Source organism: Heterocephalus glaber, unplaced genomic scaffold (assembly GCF_053883595.1).
Source record: "Heterocephalus glaber isolate CG9 unplaced genomic scaffold, H.glaber_assembly_v1.0 deba00000676, whole genome shotgun sequence".
Taxonomy (NCBI): Eukaryota; Metazoa; Chordata; class Mammalia; order Rodentia; family Bathyergidae; genus Heterocephalus; species Heterocephalus glaber.
Genome location: NW_028258156.1, coordinates 13,428,735 through 13,452,183, shown reverse-complemented (window position 1 = coordinate 13,452,183; position 23,449 = coordinate 13,428,735). Strand labels below are relative to the sequence as shown.

General features: G+C 37.5%; 2 protein-coding genes across 9 annotated transcripts in view; one reads left to right on the top strand and one right to left on the bottom strand.

The window, feature by feature from the left end:
* Positions 1-15,006, bottom strand: part of Crppa (CDP-L-ribitol pyrophosphorylase A) — a 310,773-nt gene extending 295,767 nt beyond the window's left edge. For 2 of the 8 annotated variants that reach the window (XM_013070299.3, XM_087206691.1), the window contains exons 1-2: positions 14,647-14,989; positions 7,142-7,418 (exon numbers count right to left, since the gene is read on the bottom strand). In XM_013070299.3, the coding sequence (XP_012925753.1) occupies positions 7,142-7,418; positions 14,647-14,876 (507 nt within the window). In that variant the 5' untranslated portion in view covers positions 14,877-14,989. Of the gene's footprint in view, positions 1-7,141; positions 7,419-14,270; positions 14,449-14,646 lie in introns of those variants that run through there. The other 6 variants (XM_087206687.1, XM_087206689.1, XM_013070300.3 and 3 more) reach the window with 6 other exon arrangements.
* Positions 15,007-18,495: 3,489 nt separating this feature from the next.
* Positions 18,496-23,449, top strand: part of Lrrc72 (leucine rich repeat containing 72) — a 182,232-nt gene continuing 177,278 nt past the window's right edge. Inside the window, exon 1 of the mRNA XM_087206695.1 lies at positions 18,496-18,602. The gene's annotated coding sequence lies outside the window, so the exon portion shown is untranslated. The remainder of the gene's footprint in view (positions 18,603-23,449) is intronic.

The window sequence follows — 23,449 nt, the reverse complement described above, 5'->3', positions numbered from 1 at the left end:
ATCACAGATATAAATAATAAAATGCAGAAGAATTAACCTCACCTTTACCTTTTAAAAGCAAAATCGAACAATACCTATGCTCCATCCATACAGTGCATGCTAACATGAATTCCTCCTCAGGCATCTGTATTCTAGTTAATTAAAACAATGTACAACAAAAATCCTCCAACCACATAATTATGATTTTACTTAGTGAGTTGTCTCACTTAAAGACTACTTAATAAATGTTTACAGAACATGGCATCTTCAAAGCTAACCACTGGCAATTAGGAGATTTGGGAAAATGGGAAAATGTATAAAAATGTGAAATATTTTCTCTTTTTTGACAAAGAAATTGAGTAAACACCTTGAAATAGAGGTGTTCTAGAAAAACTTATGTTCAAATTATTTTATTATTATACCAAACACCACTAAAAATACATATACAACAAAAAAGAATAGAAAGGCTTCCATTTCATACATTAAGTTCTAATTCCTGGATATTAAAGTTGTTACCATTTATTCTAATTCTAAAATGATCAGGAATATTATACTTGTGCAATAATAAACACCATCTCCTTCTCATTCCTAGATATACTCATCAGTTTTTGACCTACTTGTTCTGACTTTATTTATAGGTAATACATAGACACATAGGGGTAGTTTAAATAAAGCCAAACCAAAGCTTTTTAAGTACCTTTTCCAACATCAAAAATAGATCACATTTCACCTCATCCCATGGAGGTCCACAGGCTAGTTCAGTATGTACCCTGGGCATTTTAATTTGTCAAAGGAAGACTAAAATTTCCCACACAGTTATCTGAACTTACTGCTTTCCCACAGAACTGCCTCGTTAGCCCTAGGATGTAAATCATTACCAAAGTTCCTCTCCAATAATGATATGGAATCCAATCACCCAGGAAATGTGTTACCCCATACACACAAAGAAATAAATCTGATTTTCAGTGCACTGATTACAATCAAACGTAAGTGATTAGCTATAGTTAATTCTACTTAAAGTCAAATATCCAGAGTCAAAAATCTGCCAAGTGATTTTCTATTTCTATTTTAAAATACATTCCCAGAAAATATGGCATAAATTTGTAAAAGTAGGTAGTAGAAAAGTGTATTCTTCCAAATGCACATATATAAACATTAATAGGCTTCCCAGGGTACTGTTAATCACTACTAAATATAGTCATGTTGCAGAATCCAGAGATTACAAAGATACACTCTGCTATCAGTATTTCTAATTACATAAATTTCATTGTTTCTCGAGAGGAATGGTGAAGAGAATGCATATTTTTAACTAAAAACTAGTTTACTACACAAATTATTTCTATAAAAAGTCCTTTGATTTAACATTTTACCAGTACTAAAGTTTTTTAACCTGTTCAAAAAAATAACCAGAGCCATTTTAAACTCACATTATACTCAATTGCTCATTAAGTTATTAAGACAATTATTCACCCTTATTAAGGAATAACAATAAACCCTCATGCTTAGTATGCTGAACAGTTAGTTATGTTCTCTCTTTAAGGTCACTGTCCTGCCACATTACTGGTTCTCAACAGAGGTTGCAGGAGGTAAGCAGGAATGCTGCTAACCACCGTAAAGTGCCCAGGACTGTGGCCCACAAGGAAGGATTATCTTAACAAAATGTCAGTGATGCTAAAGTCCAGAAACCCTGAGCCATATCAGTATTCAAAGGTTTGGAGACTGTTCTCGGGTACAAAAATCCCTGTTGTTTTAATTACTGCAGATTCAACCCAAAAAAGGAGGCAAATGCAGAAAATCTTGTCTAAAGAGATAAGCAGTAAGACGTACCATGAACTAGCACTTAAGAAGCCTCAGGCAGTTAAATCTCCTACATAAATATAATTTCCATAGGTACATAGGCAAAACTGCAGCAAGCAAGCCAGTATCTAAGCTTTAATCTCATAGAACCTGGGAGATATATAGGGAAGGTGGGGGAGGCAGAGGCACCGAAATCACAGGAGAAGAGGTGATGCGGTCTACCGTTAGCAGAAGGGAAGGATCAGAGAAACACAAAATGTGTGCGTCTCATTACCTCTTGGCTCACACACCATCCAGTCAATCAAGTCCAGACAATCCAGCTCCCTGAACATTCTCTTCCTTCCTCTCAGTCCTGAGGGCTTGGATCGGCCTTCATTACCTCTCAACTGGGCCATTACCACAGCTTCCAAACTAATTTTCATTTCCCTCAAACTCACTCTCTAATCTACTAATCTTTACAAAATCTAAATCTGATCAGAAAGGGGCAGAGTGCAAGGAATCAATGCTGCTCTCTCATTGCCTACAGAATAAAATTCAAGGCAAGACATGAGAGGATTAACAAATTCAAACAGGTACAAGATGCCATAGACACCAAAAAATGCAAATTCAAGGTTCTGTCAAGTGGGAAGCTGAATATAAGGGGTCTGGAATTTAGGAGAAAGGCCAGATCATATGAGATTTAGGAGATACCAGTAGGTAGAGGGAACAAAAATGCATACATGCAAATGCATTATGCAAAGTGAAGAAATAGTCTCAAAAATTACCCACTACGTGATTCCATTTATATGGTACTATGGAAAAGGCAAAAATAATAGGAAGAGAACACATGACTGTCAGAACTTATGGCTGGGCCCAAATGTGCACAGCACAGGAGAGAATTCTCTGGAGTACTCAAACCATTCTATAACCTATCTGTGGTGGTGGTTACCAGGGTCAGTGCACATCCCAAATCGTGTTATCTCATTAGCATAAGCTCTGGTGTTATCCAAGGGGCTTGGGAATAGCAAAAATCCTACGATTCCTTGGACAGTTCCAAGTATTTAGATTCTTCTTCCTAGGAACCTGGAAACAAAGCCAGTCAAATTCTTTATTAAACAGCCCAAAAAATGTAATTTAATCTGTAAATCAGGAAGCCACAAGAGATTTTAAAAGAAGAGTCACAGATAAAAAGAACCCAGATTCTGGGTACTGGGTAATAAACTTGGAGTATGGAAGCACAGAAAGGATGACCTATTCCTGCAAGAAGCTGACTAAGAAGGAGAAGATAACGTCTGCAAATATCTGAACAAACAGAACTGAGAAAAGAAAGATGCACAAGTAATTTAGGAAGCATCTCCCTCTAAGAGCAAGTCTTTAAAAATTTGGTTGGCTGATGCCATCTCCTTTTCAATCCATGCTATTATGGGCAGTTCTTAGAGTACACAATAGCGTGTTAGTCATAAAAATGATTCTTACCCACCTTCTGGGTCATTTCAATATTCCAATTTACTTTACTCTTTTCAACACTTCCCTTATAAGAAATCCTGTTGCTATTCATCTCTTGACATAATTACACAGAACTACATGAATACTTCATCCTTAGACAGATGAAAATACTACCATTTTTAGCAAAATGGCATTGACAGTATCTTGGAAAATGCTTTCAATTAAAAAAAAAAAGAACAAGAAACACAAGACAGAATTTTACATTATAGGCTTTTAAAAGTTTCACAGTACTGATAACAAAATTTCTTGGGAGTAACAAATATAATAGCTAGACACAAAGGAAATTAAAATGGCAGGGCTCCTTTGGGTTAGCAAGAGGCTTTAGTTTTGTTTTGTTTTGTTTTGTTTTTTAACAGATAATAAAGAATGAGGAACTAGATGTCTTGAGCCTGTCCTACTTGGTTAGAAGTGTGGCACTCACATAAAGACATAGGAAGAACAGTGCCATAATTTAAAAGGTAACTCATAAAAAATGCCTACAAGCAAAAGAAGATAACAAACAGGATTGTCAGTCTTGGCTCTGGGTCGAAGGAGCAGGGACAGTCACTTCTGAGAAGTCATCACCATCAGTTTAGCTTCATGTAGATTTACAGTTTGACTTAACATTACCATAGGATCTACAAAACCTCAAACCAACATTAACATAAAGTTGTTCCAAGTTGGTAAAGTGCTTGGAATCACTGGCAGAAGGAACACAAGTTCACGCTTCAGACACACCTTTATCCCATGCCCAAAGGATTCTTCCGATAAAGTCTTGCCAAATATGAGCTTAAAATTCAAATTACAAAGCAAAGGAAGAAACAAATCCTGAGCAGATGTGACAAGAAATGAAAATTTGGACAACTACCAAGAAGTATAATTATTAGTTACAATGTATAATTTAACTATTAAAAGACAAAAATGTAGTCAAAAACAGAAGAAAGGCTAATCACATCTGAAAAAACCACTATAAAAACTCCAAATAATTGAAAAATATTTAAAAAGTTAAAAATCCTTAAGCAGAACATTAGACATAGTTAAAAAGTGAACAAAATAGAAAACAGATTTGCCAGCATACAAAACTATGTTAATGTGGAAGAACTCAAGAAACATGAAGACAGGATTTTAAAAAATCTAACATACATATAATAACTCATAAGAGGGCAAAAAAATTGTTAGTATAAGAAATGGTGCAAAGATTGAAAATTCAATCACATAATGGTTCACAATTTTCTAGATAAAAAGACATGAATCAAAGTTCATAAAGGACAATAAACCAAAGTAAGGAGAAAAACACAAATCCATGTCTAGGCACATCATAGACACTGAACAAACTATAAGAAAGTATAAGCATTGGGCCAGGGATTTAGCTCAGTGGTTCCACTGCCTGCCTTGCAAGTTCAAGGTCCTGAGTTTGATCCCTGGAACCAAAGAGAAAGTGTAAGCATTAACAAAGAAAAAGCAGATTATGTTCAAGGGAATACAGTGTGTATAAATTAGATGACTTCTCAAAAGTAGCATAAAAAGCCAGGAAATGGTGAAATAATCTATTTCCAAAGTAACAAGGAAAGAAATTGCAGACCTTTATACTCCAACTCTCATCAACAGTAAGGGAAAAATATTCTGCAAGAATTTAGCCTGTGGTCCTACAGAAACCACCAAGCCTCCATTACAAACAAAGAAAAACTGAGTCCTGCCTGGTGACACTTCTAAGCTTCTCTGTGTGCAGGCCACCTTGATGCCAGACTTATACTGAGTCTCCTGATGTAACACATCTTCACCAATTCATTGCATTAAAACTCAAAAATGGAATGTAAGTTGAAAATATCAGAGTCATCCTCAGCACATCTAACTACCCTATCCCTCCCCAGTCAGGGTAACTTAGTCAAGAAACTACTTTTGGGTAGAATTTGAAAATTGGGAGCAAGAAAGAGCAAGAGTAAGCACAAGCAAGCAAGCAGGAGCAAGAATATGAATCAATTAAAGAGTCTGTAGAATATTATGTAAGAGAACAATGGAAAGTTAAAAGGAAGCCATGGAAGACAGTCTGAAGTGGCTCTCAGCAAAGTCAACAGAATTTTCATGCCATGGGGAAGCATATGACTCACATCACTCTTCCACAGTTTTTGTTGACAGGTTGAAAAGATGCCAGTATTTCCCATCAATTTAAGAAGTTCAACTACTAGCATAAGTCTCAATTGCATTTATGTTTGCATGATTACAAGTCAGAACAACGTTAGAGTTGGCAGGAAGTAGTGCTTGGATTTAAGCGAGGCGACTGGAACACTACCTCAAATGTAAGGAAATTCAGAACAAACAAAAGAGCTTACTGAGTGGCTACAGTGGAAAAATATATTCCTTAGAGCAGACCCTTCCAGATTAGCTGGATATAGACCTTGAATTCTTCTACAACTCTAAAAGTTATAGATAGCTAATAAGCAATACAAAATAACTCTGGCCTATATAAATATGCAAATAAATTCTGTCCTGCAGAGGTTTAAATTGACTCCTTCATGGAAATCCTCATTTTGCCTCTTTTTACATTCATCTCAACATTCTTTTTTATTATATGTTTGTATTTCTTGGGATTCAATTTTGAACCAGTTGTAACATCTGTCTAGTTTCCTCATTAATGAATTATGGAAAATTCTTAATAAATAAATACATGTATTTATATGAGACTTATGATTTTACCCATTTTTTAAAATTAACCTTTAACATCAAAAAAAAGCCTCTAAAGAGACTATATTTCTGAAATTTTCTTCAAAATGAATAGTTTATAAAGTTGTGGCTCTAAACAAATGTCTTAAGTATAATCAAAAAGTTTTATAGACTGCACTAAAGTACAATCTGTTGGTTTTAAGATAAATGTGATTTAATCTTAAATGTGTTAATCAGAACATAATTTAAGAAAATTACACAGTCTACTAGGGATTATCATAAATGTTCAACAAAAGAAATAATTACTATACATTCTAATATGCTTTATTAATCACACATAAAACAATGATATTCTTAGCATATTAATTGGGGCAGGACAAAAAGGCTTCTTTTGCCTTTTATGACATTACCAAATGAATTTCCAACCCCCAAATAACCTTACATGTAATGCTGTTTGTATTTTTACAGGTAGAAAGAGGTAGAGAGAATTGAAGACACTATACCACTGGTAATTAGAAAAACTAGAAATTCAGGACTGGGTCTGTCCAACTTCACAATCTAATACTATTATATACTATGCCATTTCTGTGCAATAAATTTTTTCACTATGTCTCAAAGTTAGATTGCAAACTTTAGTATTACCACATTTATAGAATTTCACCTGGCAATAGAAAGAAAAGAACAAACATACTCCAGTGATTACAGTAGGTGATTTTTCAATCCCTGTGTTCAATTTGGTGAAACAGAAAGGGAAATAATCTTGTCATCTCAGAATGATTTACTTGAAAAGGTACAAAACTCTTATATGGCTATTTGTACTAGAAAACAAACTACTTCTGAAAATTCCTAACACAAAACTGAGCTCAGTGGGCTTTTTTGTCGTTGTTAGTTATGTGTACCTTGCACTTTTAAAAGACTTCTCTAGTATTTTTAATATAACTGCTTATTTAAATTCATTCATTGAAGTTCCACTTGAGTCCACACTCTAATGACATGATTAATGTATTTTTCTTCAAATAGCTCATATTACCTTTTGATTAATGACCATAGCAAAAGAAATTCCACAACAGTCTCACAATCTGCAATACTATGAAGTTCCTCAAACATATTACCGCAATGTCTTCAGGTCAACAGTCTTACGTTAAATAATGATATTTAAATATATTCCTATCAAAATTCAACAAACCAAACTATACAGTGTTTGCCCCTTTTACTCACTCTCAAGAGTAAAAATACTTACCCCATGTTCCCTTGCAGCTCTGACAACTTTGAGGAGGTCATCTTCCTCAAAAAATGGTCTAACAGCATCATGGATGATCACAACTTCTGGTCTGGAGAGTCTGCAGTAAGCCTGGTCCCCTGCCAGTGCTTTTAGTCCATTGAAAATTGACCTGTGGCGTGTCGCTCCAGCTTCCACTAGTGAGATGCCTTTATGCTGATACTTCTGAATGATACTTTTCATTGTTTCCATGTTCTCTCCAGTTACTACCACAACAATGTCCTTTATCCAACATACTCTAAAAGGAAAGTACATATACACTTCACATACATGAATCCTTAGCACCCAAAACTAATAACAAAATTAAAATTACAGTACTAATACATATCACAGTACAGACACAGGGAAATTAAAAACTGAAAGCTAATAACTAACGAAGCTCTACGCATTTGTATTAGTCCAGTAAAGAATGTATGAAACAAACAACACGTCACACTATAGAGATGGTATTTCACACTGTATATATTGTATTGTAGATCATATAGTATACAAAGAAACAATATACTACTTATCAGCTATATGAGGATTTTTTTTTACTTAAATTTGAACAGTTGGTGTGTCAGTAGATTGGGAGAATAGAGAATTGGAATATGCTTTTAAATTTTTCCTACCACTTTTTTCCTCAATGGGATGAAGTACTTTTTAATTCTAAGTCAGCTGTTTTTTCAAGAGGTCCACTGAGTTGGCAACCAGCCACACAAATATCAAAGCTGGATAAATCACCTCAACACAAATCCTGCCCACACTAAGATTAAACATGCAGTTTAAGTGGGGATATCATAATAATCAAGTATGTATAAATAAGTCGGTGGAATTAAAGAAAGCGTTGAGTCATGAAACGTAAAGCAGTGAAATATAAATCAATTTTTTTCCTGTTCTAAACATTTTCCTCAAGAAAGATCTACTGACTTACTGCACTGCCGTAGTCCAGATCAGTACATGGCTACTGAAATAAAGAAGTCTGCTGTCCAGAAGCAAGAGTCACTGAAGGCTCAATGTTCCACAGACATGAGGCCCATGCCAAGACAACCGCCTCTGACCCCTCATAGCAACTCTAAAAAAGGTCTCTTTAAAATGTAATGGAATTTCTAGTCTGTGAGACCCTGGATGTTCATCCCAGACCAGCTAAGTCTTGAGAATATATCAACTGTCACATAATATAAAACAATCGCTAACAAAAATTAAGATCTTACTATGTCTTAAGCATTTTTCATATTTTATGCACTCTTCACTGTAACACTTCTACACTGTCTTACAGTGTGGGAAACAAGTCAGAAAGTTATGAACATATACATTAAAAATCTCTATATTACCATTTCATTCCCAAAAGAACTTGAAATAGAAAAAAATACTATTTTTCATTAAGACAAAAACATTCTATTTCTGTAATCTCCTGGACATCTCTTCCTGAAAGGTGATCTGTTTTTCCATTGCCTTACACTTAGTTCTTGGTAGATGCTCAATAAATACTTGTTGAATGAATAAATGACCAGGAGCAGTGTAACATCTTATAAGGCACTACAGGCTCAATGAGGATGAAAACAAAATCTGCTCATTACTCTTATAAAAAACAAAGCAAAACAAAAAGCACAAATAAAATTAGCATTCCCTATGCAGTTTTATTTTGTATTGTTTTTGCAGTACTGGGGATTGAACCCATGGTCTTTGCACTGAGCTAAATCCCCAGCCCATTTTTTTTTTAATTTTTTATTTTGAGACAGGGTCTCATTAAGTCACTAAATTGCCCAGGCTAAGGGTCGGGGATTTAGCTCAGTGGTTCTGCCACCTGTCTCGCAAGTGCAAGGAACCGAGGAACCGAGTTCGATCCCCAGTACCAAAAAAAAAAAAGCATACTTTAAATTGCCCAGGCTGGGCTCAAGCCTGCAATATCTCACTTGATATCCCTATTAGCTCTGTGAGCTGAATCAGCATTATCTCAATTGTATAGGTCAGGACACAGAGACAATGACCTACCCATCCTCACACAGCTAGAACATGAAGGGCACAGGCTGTCACCTCAATCTGACTTTGCAGTTCACATCTTTAGCTTGTGCAAATGCACTAACACTGTTACAGTCGAAGGGCATTAACATCCAGGAAGAAAACACCATTCCACATCATTGTGTCTCCCACACTTCATTTATGATTCCAGGGCTGAACTATATGGCATTGTTGCTTTTATAATGAAATAGTCTAATTTCTTATAATTTCTGATAACTCCAGCAAAAGTAGACATTCCTTCTCCCATGTATTCACTGAGACATTCAGCAAACATCAAGCATCTAGCAGTTTCCTAGTATTAAGCCTGATGCTAGTTACACAGTAATAAACAAAAACTGTCAGAACTCCTTGCATGAAAGACTATATTTAACAAATAGCTGTTAAACAAATGAATAAAGAGAATTCTGGAAAATTAGACTGCTTTTAAGTATATACCTATGTCAATTATTTAATGTGACATCACATTGAAACACAGGAATTATAACACACATTCAACCAAATCAGTGGCAGGATTTTTCCATAAGGCAAAAGATTAATTTTTCCCCTAAACATTCACCTTTGTTACTTTTTGTAACATAGTCCACCAGAAAATCAATTAAAAACAACTTTTAGAGAAATCACCTTGTTATTTCTAATGAAAAAAATAAATTGAATTAAATATTAAAATATAGAAGAGGAAGAAATAGAAAAGGCTATCGCAGCCATCAAATATCTGTTCAATGCATTGATGTATTTGCTCCCAATTTTATCAGAATACCTTATCATATCTATAAAACAACTCCCCCTGTTCCAAACAGAAAACAGTCACAGTAGCTATAATTACAAACAGATACCTGTAGCCTTAGACTATTTCAATTGTATGAGATTCTCAATATAAAATAATGTTTTAAACCACTGTTCCTCAAACTGTAAATTTCAGGACCCAGTTCATAGTGAAATCAACTGATAAGTTCAAACCAACATTGTTGGGTAAATAAACAAATGAAAGTAGGAAAATTAAAATGCATAGCACATAATGGGGAAAAAATCCAAAATACCTATTATTTTATACTACTCAAGAGATAACGGGCTTATGCTGCTTTGTTCAGCAACCAAGGATACACCCAGTGCCTGCAAGCCTTTATAAGCACTGTTTGTATTTCAAAGGATTTATCCACATTCTTTTCTATTTATCGAATTAAATTTTAATACTGTAAAAAGCTTTTAATAATGTAAAATCATGGGACTGAGAAAGGCCTAAGTACCTCACACAGTGCCTACTGAGCAAATATTTGCTGAGTAAAGACATCTTGTCTACCTCTTAGCTGAAGGCAAGTCCACACCAAAACCCCAGCAACTTGATCCTATCACGTTCTCTTGATTATTTCCTTCCTAGCACATTCCATAGGCAAATATAAACCTAGCCCCAAACTCTATAACACCTACAGACATTTTGAGGAAGAAACGTAATATCTCAGAAGTAATTTTCTCCTGAAATAATATTACTTACAAGCAACCCTGTTCAGACGGTTTAATAAGATCAGTGGAAAAAAATTTAAATGCTTTAAAAAAAAAAAAAAAAGCAAGAGAAAATCAAGCCCTGTTAACAACTCTAACACACTTTCATCTAGGCTGAAGAGATTTGGCCTCAAACGAAAGGTGGCAGCTGTTCTGTCATGATAGCCTTTATGGAAACTTGGCTTCTGAACTGCACTGTAGCCATTGTCTATGGATTTCAATCTCTCCATACCCATCCTGCTTTTTTAGCAGCCAAATACTGAATTGGTGTGATGGGTGGGTTCCTGATGCCTTTGCAATATCAAAATGTCCTTACTATGGTCCGTGAAGACTTCTGGTTTTCATCAAGCCTCAGCCTATTAGTCTTGCTCTTGTTCTGAATGAGTCTCATAGGGGCCTTTGGGAACTCAACACAAACTTCTAATCATGTGATCGATCCATACAAAATAAAATAGCCTTCTATTCCTTCCTTTGACTCAGACTTGACCCTATTCTTAATGAGGCCTGAGATCAAACTCAAGTATCTGACCATTCAACTAAAAGCATCTTCCACATCTTTCTCTTTCTAAATTCAGGTAATCACTGAGAACTATTGGTTCTATTTGCTAAATATTTCTCCTGCACTCCAGTCCTACTTTAGTTTAATTCACATGACAATACTGTTCATTTGAACTAACATTCATGTATTTACTTCTAGCTATTTTGTTCAATAGAATTTGGACAAGAAATATAGAACAGAATAATGTTTAAAGTACAAAAAAAAATACAAAAACTAAATTGAAAAGCAAAAGAAACAGTAAATTAAACTATAAGTTAATACGCTGCAAAACACACCTTGGTACACACACACACTCCTGTTGGACTCTTGTTATCTAACCACTGATTTTCCAAGCATTAAGACAAGAAAGTAACTAAATCTCATTCACAAGATTGCATGTCCATTATCTACACACATGCAGCTCTACAAAACTAAATTTTTTTAATTTACCGAGGGTTGTTATACCATGACCAATTCACTCCAATCAAACTAAAGAGACTGAAACACGGATTGAAATGCCAAAATATTAATTACAATGACAGACATTAGACACTACTGTCACAAGGTCTGGAATGCTTCTTCCCAGTAAGACAGCACACCTTTTTCCTGTAGATTTATATGGTGGGCTAAATTATAATAAGGTTTTTGATAAGCATGAGTCCTATCAAGGAACACATTATCTTAAGCCAGGTCCTCCACCTAAGAGAGCTCAAGAAACCTCAGGAGCTATGGGAAAAGCCCTCCCCTTGCTCACGTCTACTGTCAGACATTCCCAGCCCAGACAACGAATAAGCACCTCTCATTTGTTCCTGGCATATTCCCTGTCATCTTGTCCACTTCGCAGCTAGTCCAGGCTAATCAACCCTCCTAAATGACAATTTCTTTCCTTATAGATGTGAAACCAGAAAGTACACTGCTGGTAGGAATTTTTATCCTATAGAGTCCCCGGTCACCCTCTCTTGCCACCCCCACTTTCTCTGTGTCCTGACTAAAATCACAAAGTTCCTTGACCATTCCAAGACCCAGCCAGCTGCAGGTTTCTCCCAGGAGATTTTAGCCCAGGCCAGAGCCTTGAACATTCTGGGCACTCATAAAGATGTTCAAATTGTTTAGGTTTAGGTTGGCACCCAAAAGAGTGATCATCTGGTGTTTGATGCTTGTTTGTTTGGAATTCCATGCAGCCCCATTGTCAGAGGATTTGGGGTGCTCCCTTGTCCAAATTCCCCTACTGAACAGGAAGACTCTCATGAATGGTTGTAAAGGACAAAACAACTTCCTACTTCAGATCCTAGGAACAAATTTTCCTAAACAGTAAAACGTAGGTACATGAGTTGATCAATTGAGTGAATTTTACAGTTACAGTTGAGTTTTATATCCCTGTCAATAACCCCACTGCCACATGATTTCTTGGAGCAATCTTTCCTTGTACAAACTCAGGTCACAAATTGGTAGCTACTAAGTGGATGCACTCTTATGTGAAATAAATAGGACACACATGTGTAAATACCAAATAGTTTCTCTGATGTGAGAAAAAAGTGTAAATAAGGATCAAAATGTATAATTGATATTGTGAAATAGGAAGAAAAGGTCTAAAGGAGTAGGGGAAGTGGGAGGGGTAGGGGAAAGAAAAGGGAAAGGAAAAAATATGAGAACAGGAAAAAAATGGAAACAAAGTCTTTGTAAATAGGGAAGGGGGGGTAAAGGGAGGGCAGGGGAATGGAGAAAAAATAAGAACCAAGATACATCATGTAAAGGTACAAAATTCCAATGATGGATGTAATTGTCTTACATACCTAAAATGTACCAATAAACTTAATGAAAAAAAAATCAGTAGCTACTAACAGACTAATATCCCTGATCCTAGTTCCTTCTTAGTAAAATGATGGGGGGAAAAAAATCAAAGTTTTCTTAAATTATAACTCGTTAGATATCATACCTCAGTGCTATTAGATTTCATGACTGCTATTAGATTTATGAGGCTATTAGATTTCATAACTGCTATTGTCAATTAAGTGAAAATGGAAAGCAAGTGTTCTTTTGCCTTATTTTCCATAAACAAGATCTTTCCAAAAATTCTTTCACTTTTCAAAGATTTAATTTTTACTGTCTACCTACCTCAGACTGCCTCAGAAGATGCAAAAATACAAATACAAAACTTTTTCCAAGGAAAGGAATGTTACAAGTAAAAATGACTACCATCCCTCTCCCTTCTAATTACCATTTAGACAAAGATCCTGCTGGCCAAGATCCATTACGTCCCATAGAATCACGTGCATAGATGAACTAAGCTGTCACCATGTCTGTGGCACTAGAACACTGCAGGTTCGACTAATTACGAGTTTCAGAGACCCCTCTCCAGAGCCACTACCCAGACAAACAGAAGACTGAAATGTAGTAACTGGGACAGTTTCGAAGTCTGAATGAGTTTCAGCCATAACCACTGGGCTGATTACATTCATCAAGGGTGATTATGGTTCTTTACGCTTTTATCTTCCAAACGGTAATATTCAGAAAGTAAAATGACCTTATAAGAAATAACTTTGGCCTTTTGGCTGGGGGTGGGGGGCTTTCTGGACAACATGCCAAGTCCAGTGGTTCCACAAAAGCCTCCTTTTTGCAAAGGGCATTATCTTCTCATGTAAAAAGATTGCCTCAATCCAGGTTAACAACTACCACAGCTCCCCACTGTCTTGACAAAGTAGTTTAAACACCTGGCAAAAGTTGCCCTCTTATCATTCCGCTACTTCCCACTCCTCGGGAACTCACCCTGTACCTCATCCCATCCCATCCCATCCCATTACATTACTTGGGGTTAAAAACAAAGCAGAAATACCGTTCTCCTCCTTTTCACCCCCTCGCTACTTCTATCCTGGTGCTTCTGACTTCATTCCCTCTCCTTCCTACATTTCTTGAACCAGTTACCTCCACTCCCTTTTATTTAAGAATAAAGGGTGGACTGGCCTCAATTTCACCTTTTAATCCATCTCTATTGTTGAAAGGTTTGGATTAAATCCTACCCCTTTCTCCACCTTGAGCACCTGGTAACTAGCTTACCTGTCTCACAGCGAGCGCCCAGTAAGCGCCTATCTGTAAAGGGCCAAACGCCCAGCAAACTGGACGCGACACTGGGACGACTCGACGCGCGCATGCGCAGAGGCGGGAGGCGTCGGGACCGCTGACCCGAACGCCGCCATGGAACTAAATCCCTCAGTCCCCACTCAGTAACCCAGCTTCTCGGCCGCACTTTCCCCACCACGTTCTGTGCTTGCACACACAAAGGGTTCCGTCAGCAGCTCCCGCTTCTGTGCCCCTCTGTTCAAAGGCGAGAGCTGCGGGTCTCTGAGGGGCTGGCGGGGCTCGGGGCGCGGGCCGCGGAGCGGGGCGGGGACGGGCCGCGGAGCGGGGCGGGGACGGGCCCCGGGCGCGTTACCTCTCCAGAGCCTGCAGGGTGTGGCTGATGAGCGGCCTCCCCAGGACCCGGCAGAACTGCTTCGGGGTGGCGACGCCCATGCGCTCCCCGCAACCCCCCGCTGGCAGCACAGCGGCCACGGCGAGCGCGCTGGGCGAGGAGGCCGAGGCCCCAAACTGGGCTCCGCGCTCGCCGCTTAGGAGAGGCCTGAGCTCTGTGGACCCGCGGCGGCCGCGCACTGCTGGCTCCATGACGGCCAGGGCCGCGCGGTGCGCTCCACGACGAGGGGGCGGCGGGCGGACGGGAAGGGGCCGAGCCTGGCGGTCGTCTGTCCCGGCCCAGCGCCGCCGGGAGGCCGCTGCTTTCCCCGGCCGCCGGCCTCGAGCCGCCGCTCGTCCTCCCTCCCGCCTGAGGGTCCTGACCCGGGCTGTGCGCGCGACCGAGGTCAGCCGGGACTCTGCCCTGCTCCAACCCCCTTTAGGATCCCTGGAGGAAAAGTTCGGGACCCAGAGTGTGTGTGCACCTCGATTCTCTGAATTCCATTAAATTCCGAGACTTCTAGGTTCCACTGGGGTGAAGACAGGCAAATGTTTGAAACGACAGTAATCCAAGCTGCAGATTTGGTTTCCGAGTTTGTCTGCACAACGGAACCATCTATTCCAGAAAGATTGGGATTTAATTGGTGTGTGTGGCCTGGCCTTTGGAATCTAAAGGTCCTTGAGAGTCTAAGGAACAGATACTTTTTTTCCGGTACCACAGAACCAAAGCAGCTGTAATAATTGCTGAACAGTCAACACATAGGTCTCCTTTAACTTCCAGCATTGCCATTTTTCTTATACAGCGGGGGAGGAATGGGGGAGGAGACAGAATGTTTACCTTGCGCAAGAGTGCACAACTAATGGCAGAGCAGAAGTACTATACCAGAGTTGAGGAATTCCAGGCCCAAAGCGTATCTTGCCCATGTTTAGTACTGGCCTCCTTGTCATGATGGTGTTACCATGAAAATATAATGAGGCATCTGGAGTGCCAGAGCACTGTTGCGTTACGTCCTGGAATGTAAACTTCATGAGAGCAGGGTTTTTCTTTGGGGGCAGGTTGAGGACATTTCCTGCACCAGGCTCCTGGAATGTAACAGAAGCTTAATATTTATTGAATGAATTGCTGACTGAATAAATTACTAATAAAGTATAGGTAATTATTTGCTAGTTCATAGTAATCCATCTTTACCCACCAATAGCTAATACAAGGGATTCACTAAAAAAGAATCTTGAACACTGAAAGTATTACCAATATTTCATTTTTATCATTTCTATCCATTTTGCCAGTTAAAGCAAAGAAAATAAAAACTTTCTGCTCTTATTCTTTGTTTAGTATAATAAAGCACAGTTTTGTTTTTGTTATTTTCATTATGACCAGTGATTAGCTCCTATGCTGGTTGAAGTTTGTCACACTGCTGACTCTGAAATGGAAGATAGGCATCACGGTATACTTAACGATTTTTATTCCAACGGTTTCTTTCCAACCTGACTCTCTTGACTCTCTTGAGAATTGCCATTAAAAAGCCAAGAAAATCACTCTAGGAGACCCCTGTGTGGGGAGGGGTTAAGTTTTGACTTGTTACTGGACAGGTGAGCTACTACATCAGGCAGCACAACCAAACAGGAAATAACCGAAGGATTTTATCATTTACAGATCCTGAGAGAAGGGAGAGGGTGTGCAAAAGACACAACAGGAAGAGTGGAGACAGCAAGGGACTCAACTAGCAGGTAGGCAGCAAGAAAGACAAGCTGTGGTGCCATGGCTTTATTAAAGTCTGTGAGCAATTGGTCTTTCCATGGTGGTTATGGATTGCTCAGTTGTTTAAATCCCATACAAAGAGATAACTTATGCGACTCTATGAGCCTTTAGCCTTTATCATGGTCAGCAGCTGTGTGTGTGTTGGCGTTTGAGTTCGGAAGATGAGGATAAAGTGTCTTATGTTCAAACCACCAAAATAGGAAGGGATGTTGTAACCAAGCTAAAAGTGAGGAGGTACAGCTGGGTTTCAAGTAAACTAAAAATGAATGTGAGGCAGCAATTAAATTAACCAAATTTATGGCTGTACTTGGCTTTGTAGCACCCTTGCCATACCTGTGTTTTTTCTATACTTTGCTTTTGGTGAGTATCTGTTGTTTAACTGGATGAATAAATGAATACATGAGTCTATGAGAGCAGAAAGACAAATCAAATTACTGGCTCTATTAATATTGATCTTTAAACTTTACTTTTTAATCTAAAAGACATAAACCTGTTTTCCCTTAATCTGCTACAAACAAGATATAGTAATAACATCTTATTTTATTAATTGCCATAGAATCAAACCTTGACAAATTTTAACCAGAACCTTATTTGGTTGTTTTAGTTTTGTCCTTAGAACAGATTTATTAATTTAGTTCTGTTCACTATGAATGCTTAGATCTTACATTACATGTATGAACAGTGTCTAACAGATCAAGAGTGGTGAGCAAAAGTACAGACTACAGTGTTCATTCATATATATAACATAAGAAGGAACATTTTTTTCATGGATCTTTGTCATAGAGATACAATGAGATCCATATTATGCATCTTTTGGAAAAAACATATCATTTCCTGTTACTTTATACCAGGTTAGAGCAGCCATATTATGAGAAAATCTCTATATCTGTCATTTAAAAGTGCATATCCTAGAAAGTGAGATCCTCTGAAACCTGTTGGTTAAACTGTTCTATGGTATCAATTAGAGAGTTCAGAAAAAAATAAGTCCTAAACGGCATGGTGGTACAAGCCTGTAATCTCACCACTCTGGGAGGCTAAAGCAGGAGTATGAGTTCAAGCCCAGCCTGGGCAGCTTTGTATCTTAGCCAGACACTATCTCTAAAACTGTTTTAAAATAGCTGAGGATGTCGTTCTGTGCAGAGGCCCTCAGTTCAACCCTCACTATTGCCAGTAAAAAATAAATTTCATCTATATTTCAAAGAAAAGCATACAAAGTGGGAAAACTCTTGGAATGATTTTTGTTGTGGGCTTCTGTTGTAGGCAAAATAATGGTTCCCTTAGAATGCCCATGTCCTAATCCCCAAAACCTATGAATATGTTATGTTTCATTGCTAAAGGGACACTGCAAATATGATTAAGATACGGACATTGAGATGAGTGGAGTAGCTTGGATCATCTAGGTGGGCCCTAGGTAATCATAAGGGTCCTTATAAGAAGATCAGAGTTAAAGAAGGGTCAGAGTGTTGCAGTTAACTTCTACACCTGGAAAAGGCAAAGAAACAGATTCTTCTCCCAGGGCTTCCAGAAGAGTACAGTCCTGCTTCTCTACAGCCCTGAACAAGTCTGCCTTTTTCTGTCTGCTGATATCCAGCACTGTAAGTAATAAATTTGTGTTTTAAGCCACAGAGTTTGTAGTAATTTGTTATGGCAAAACTAGGAAACTAACGCAGTTTCACACTTGGGAAGAGCTTTACATTTGCAATTTGACTTTAATCTCCAAATGAAGCTACACATAGTTAAAAATACAAGGGACCATCAAAAGATACAGTGAATGTTTACATTTTTAAAAACTTCTTACAGTAAAAGACATGTTGCCAACAGCAATGAGATAAATGTGTTCGGAAAGAAGGGAAGTATTTTCAGTACATTGAAGGGAATGAATGACAATGTGTCTTTTAATGTAATACGTTTTAAAATTAAACATTCACCATAGTGTGTGATCACCTCCCATTGATCAAACCTTTACAGCAGTTTCCGTCAAAAAAAAATTTACAGTGTGCCCCCATCCATCTTATTCACCAGATCTACCACTCTGTGACTTCTGGCTCTTCCTCAAAGTGAAGGTAACCATGAAGGGTAAATATTTTTGATCAGTTCTGGCATCAAGGCAGCAATGACAGTGCAACTAAGACACTTACAAAACAGGACTTCCAGAACTGCTTCAGAAAGTCACAAGAATGGTAAGTGTTTTTGAAGTGTGCGTGTGTGTGTGTGTGTGTGTGTGTGTGTGTGTGTGTAGGGGTATTTCGAAGGGAATTAATGGCACTATAACTTTTACTGTAATAATTTTTAAAAATTTTACCATTCACCATATTTTTATCACACTTTGTACATTGAGGTGATTGAAAAAATGAAGCACTAAACTTACTTTACCATGACTTTACTTTTTTTTAATATACTTTACTTTTTGGAGTAGTTTTATGTTCACAGGAAAACTGAGAGCAAGATGCAGAGATTTCCCAGATACCACCCGCCCCCATACATGGATAGCTTTCCCATTATCAGCACCCTCATCAGAGTAGTACATTTGTGACAACTGATGGCCCTACGTTGTACATCACTATCACCCACAATCTGTGGTGTTATTGCTTATATCTAGATGTCCCCCAAAATCTTCATGCACTCATAGATGGGGCTTTGGGGAGTGACTGGATCATTTTTGTGTGATCCTGAATTAGTCCACTGATCACTTTAGCATGGTTCTGAATGTGGATGATAGAATTACTCAAGAGGGAAGACCTGCCCTGAGTGAGGATGGCACCAGCCAATAGGCTTGTAGCCTGGATGAAATAAAAGAGAAAGAAGAAGGAAGTCTCACTGTCTCCTGCCTCCCACGCTGTGGACCGTTTTTCCTCTGACAGGGCGCCCTGCCTTGGAGCCAGCTGACCATGGACTGAAACCCTTAAAAACTGTGCTAAAATGAACCTTTCCTCCTTTAAGTTGTGGGTGTTGGGTATTTGCCCCAGTAAAGAAAAAGTAAAACACATGGTTTCCACTCGGGTTTACTTTTGGTATTGTGCATTCATTCTGTGGGCTTGGACAAATTTCAAATGATACATATTCACCGTTATAGTATCATACAAAGTAGTTTCATTGCTGTAAAATCTTCTGTGCTTTGTAAATTCAACCCATTCTCCCCCTTTACATTATCTTCTAGGAACTTTATAGTTTTACATTTTATCTTTAACCTGTGATCTATTTCTTTAACTAATTTTTGTGAAGCCTATAAGGTCTATGTCTAGATCTATTTTTTTTCCATGTAGATGTCCAGTTGTTCTAGCACCATTTATTGCCTTTGCTCTTTGTCAATGATTTATACTTATGTAGACGTATTTGGGGGTTCTTTCTATTGTTCAATACCACTCTCTTGATCACTGTAGCTTTATAATATTTCTTGAAGTCAGATAGTGTCAGTCTTCCAACTTTGTTCTTCCATATTTCATGGCTATTTGGAATCTTTTGTTCCTCCACATCTACATTGTAATCAATTTGGCAAGATTCACAAAATAGCTTTCTGAGATTTTGATTTAAATTGCATTGAATCTGTAGCTCAAGTTAGGAAAAACTGACATCTTGATATTTTTCTCTGCATGAACATGGAACACCTTTAGTGCTTTTTTGATGTCTTTCATCACAATTTTGCATTTTTTCTCATGAACATCTTACATATTTTGAATGGTTTTTATGTAAATGACTATTCAGTATTAATCAGCTTCGCGTTACAAAAAACTGCCTGAGGCAGCCAACTTATATATTTTTAAATGTTTATTTAGCTCACAGTTTTGGAGGGCCACAGTTTAGGTGTGGGCACAGGGTGGGCAGAGACCGTTGTTTTACTTCTAGTGAGAAGGGTAGATGGCAGCACATCATGGCTGGAACACCTGTTGGAGCAACAGTCACATCTCAAACTAAAGTGGAAAGAAAAAGACTAGGATCCAACAGTGCTTCCCGAGTGCACACCCTCATAACTAAGGACTTGCACCATTTTTAAACACCACCCTGGGGACCGAGCCTTTAATATAGGGGCCATCATTATACATGCTTAAGCCATAGCAAACGTATTGTGTATTTATTTTAATTTCCTCTTGTTTGTTGCTGGTACAATACATAGAATCCAATTGATGTTTTATGCTAATTTTATATCCTGCAACATTGATCTAATTATTTATTAGTTCCTGGTGTCATTATTTTTCAAAGTACTTAGATGTGCACACTAAATAGAACTGGCCTTCATTTTTATATCAGAAAGACTAAAAACTTGTTTTTTATTCATTTGACATGTCAGTATACCCTGGAAGATTAATCGTACAGATTTCTTTTATTATTATTAAAGAATTTTATTTCTAGTAGGATTAATTTTTCTAGAGTTAACTCAAGATAATTAGCACTACCAGTCATTTCCCTCCTCAACCACACATATTACTTTAATACCATTTCTAGATATGAATTGTGGTGTTGCTCACAAACACTAATTAACATCTTCATGGTTTACTCTTTCACTGTTGCAATCAGAACTGGAGAAAATACATGATCATACTTCCATGAGTCAGGCCCAGCATTTCTGTGAGCTGATGAATTCTTATTCCTGTTTTGCCATTGTGGATCTTGTATAAATGATACAGTCTATTAACCTCTAACACTTAATTCATTTTTATACATAATAAAGGTGACCTCAGAATTGAGGTCTTTCTGTAGATAATGGAGATTAATTAACAACAAATGATAAAAATACTATCTTTCATTTACTCAGTATTTTTTGCAAAGTTAATTATCAGCTATACACTTTTTTTACTGTATACCTAAAAAAGGTAAACAATAGTAAATACTCTTAAAACGGAAAGGTGAAATTGACTTAATAAACTGTATTAAGGTTTAACTTTTCATAAGAATTGCTTGAGAACAACTATACAGTTTTAAAGTATTTTATATAATATAGTATTATATTATATATTGTATATACAATATTGTATAAAAATTGTTTTACAAAATATTTAAAATAATTTATGTATTATATAATCTTGGAAAACATATTCCTTTTTTAATTAATTTTATTGGTACATTTTAGGTATACAATACAATGACATTCATCATTGGAAATTTGCAACTTTACATAATCTCTCTTGGTTCTTATTTTTTCCCCATTCCCCTGCCCTCCCTTCAACCCCTCCATCCTTCTTTATTTACAAAGACTTTGTTTCCATTTTTTTCATTTTCTCATATTAATTCCATTCCCTTCTTTCCTTTCCCCTACCCCTTGAACTTCCCCTTTCCCTTTGCCCCATTTCTTCATATTTCACATTATCTATTATAACTTTTAGACCTTATTTACACTTTCAGTTTCTCACACTAGAGAAACTATTTGGGATTTATACATGTGTGTCCTATTTATTTTACTTAAGAGTATTACCTCAATGTGCACAACTTTAGCTATAAATGTCTCTAATTTCTCATTTTTTATGGCTGAGTAGTACTCCATTTTATTAAAAAAAAAAACCACATTTTCTTTATCCAGTCTGCAGTTGATGGGCAATTGGGTTGGTTCCAAGTTTTAGCTATCACAAATTGTGCTGCTATGAACATGGGTGCACATATATCACTGTGGTATGATTCTTTTAATTCTTTGGGGTAGATACCCAGCAGGGGAATAGCTGGATCAAATTGGACTTGCAATTCTAGTTCTTTGAGGTATTTCCAAACTGATTTCCACAGTGGTTGCACCAGTCTACACTCCCACCAGCAGTGGAGCAGGGTTCCTCTTTCCCCACAGCCCCACCAGCATTTGTTATTGGTTGATTTCATGATAGCAGCCATTCTTTCTGGAGTGAAGTGGAATCTCAGCTTTGTTTTCATTTGCATCTCTCAAATGACCAGTGATGTGGAACATTTTTTCATGTATTTATTTGCTATTTCTACTTCTTTGTCTGAGAAATGTCTGTTCATTTCAGATGCCCATTTTCAGATTGGGTCTTTAAATTTGGGAGGTCTGATCTTTTTAAGTTCTTTATAGATTCCAAATAGTAAGCCTTTGTCTCAGGAAGAACAGGTGAAGATTTTTTCCCACATTGTGGGTTGTCTCTTCACACTGCTGGTGGTTTTTCTTGCTGTCCAGAAGCTTTTTAATAAGAAGAGATCCCACTTGTTGATTGTTTGTGCTAGTTCAAGGGCAACTGAGGTTTTGTTCACAAAATCTTTTCCTACGCCAATGTCTTCAAGAATTCTATCTAAACTGTTCCAGCCAGTTCAGCGTTTGTGTTTTAATATTTAGATCGTTAATCCATTTTGATTTTAGTTTAGTGCATGGTGAGAGATATAGGTCTAGTTAAATCTTTGGCAAGTTGAAAATCAATTTTTCCAGCACCATTTATTAAAGAGGCTATCTTTCCTCCAGTGAGGGTGTTTGGCTCCTTTGTCAAAGATAAGGTGGATAAGCGTGTCTGGAGTTGCTGCTGGATCTTCTAATATGTTCCACTGGTTCTTAGTTCTGTTTCTTTGCCAGTACCCTGCTGTTTCTGTGACAGTCACTTTGTAGTATGGTTTCAAGTTGGGGATTGTGATACCCCCTGCCATGTCTCTCTTGCCTAACTTTTGCTATTCTAGGTCTCTTCTTCTTCCAAATAAATTTTTGGATTGTTTTCTCAAGGTCCGTGAAATATGCTGCTGGAATTTCAATTGGGATTACATTGAATCTATATAGGAGTTTTGGAACTATGGCGATTTTCACTATGTTGATTTTTCCTACCCAGGAGCAAGGGATGTCTTTCCATTTTCTGATATCATCTTCAATCTCTCTTTTCAGAGGACTATAGTTTTAAGAGAAGAGGTCTTTGATTTCTTTTGTTAGATTGATTCCTAGGTATTTCAGTTTTTTGGATGCTATTGTGAAAGGAATTATTTGTCATATTTCTCTCTCAGTGAGTCTGTTGTTCGTGTAGAGGAAAGCTATTAATTTTTGTGTATTGACCTTGTATCCAGCTACTTTACTGAATTTGGTTAAGTCTAGAAGACTTTTGGTGGGATTCTTGGGGTC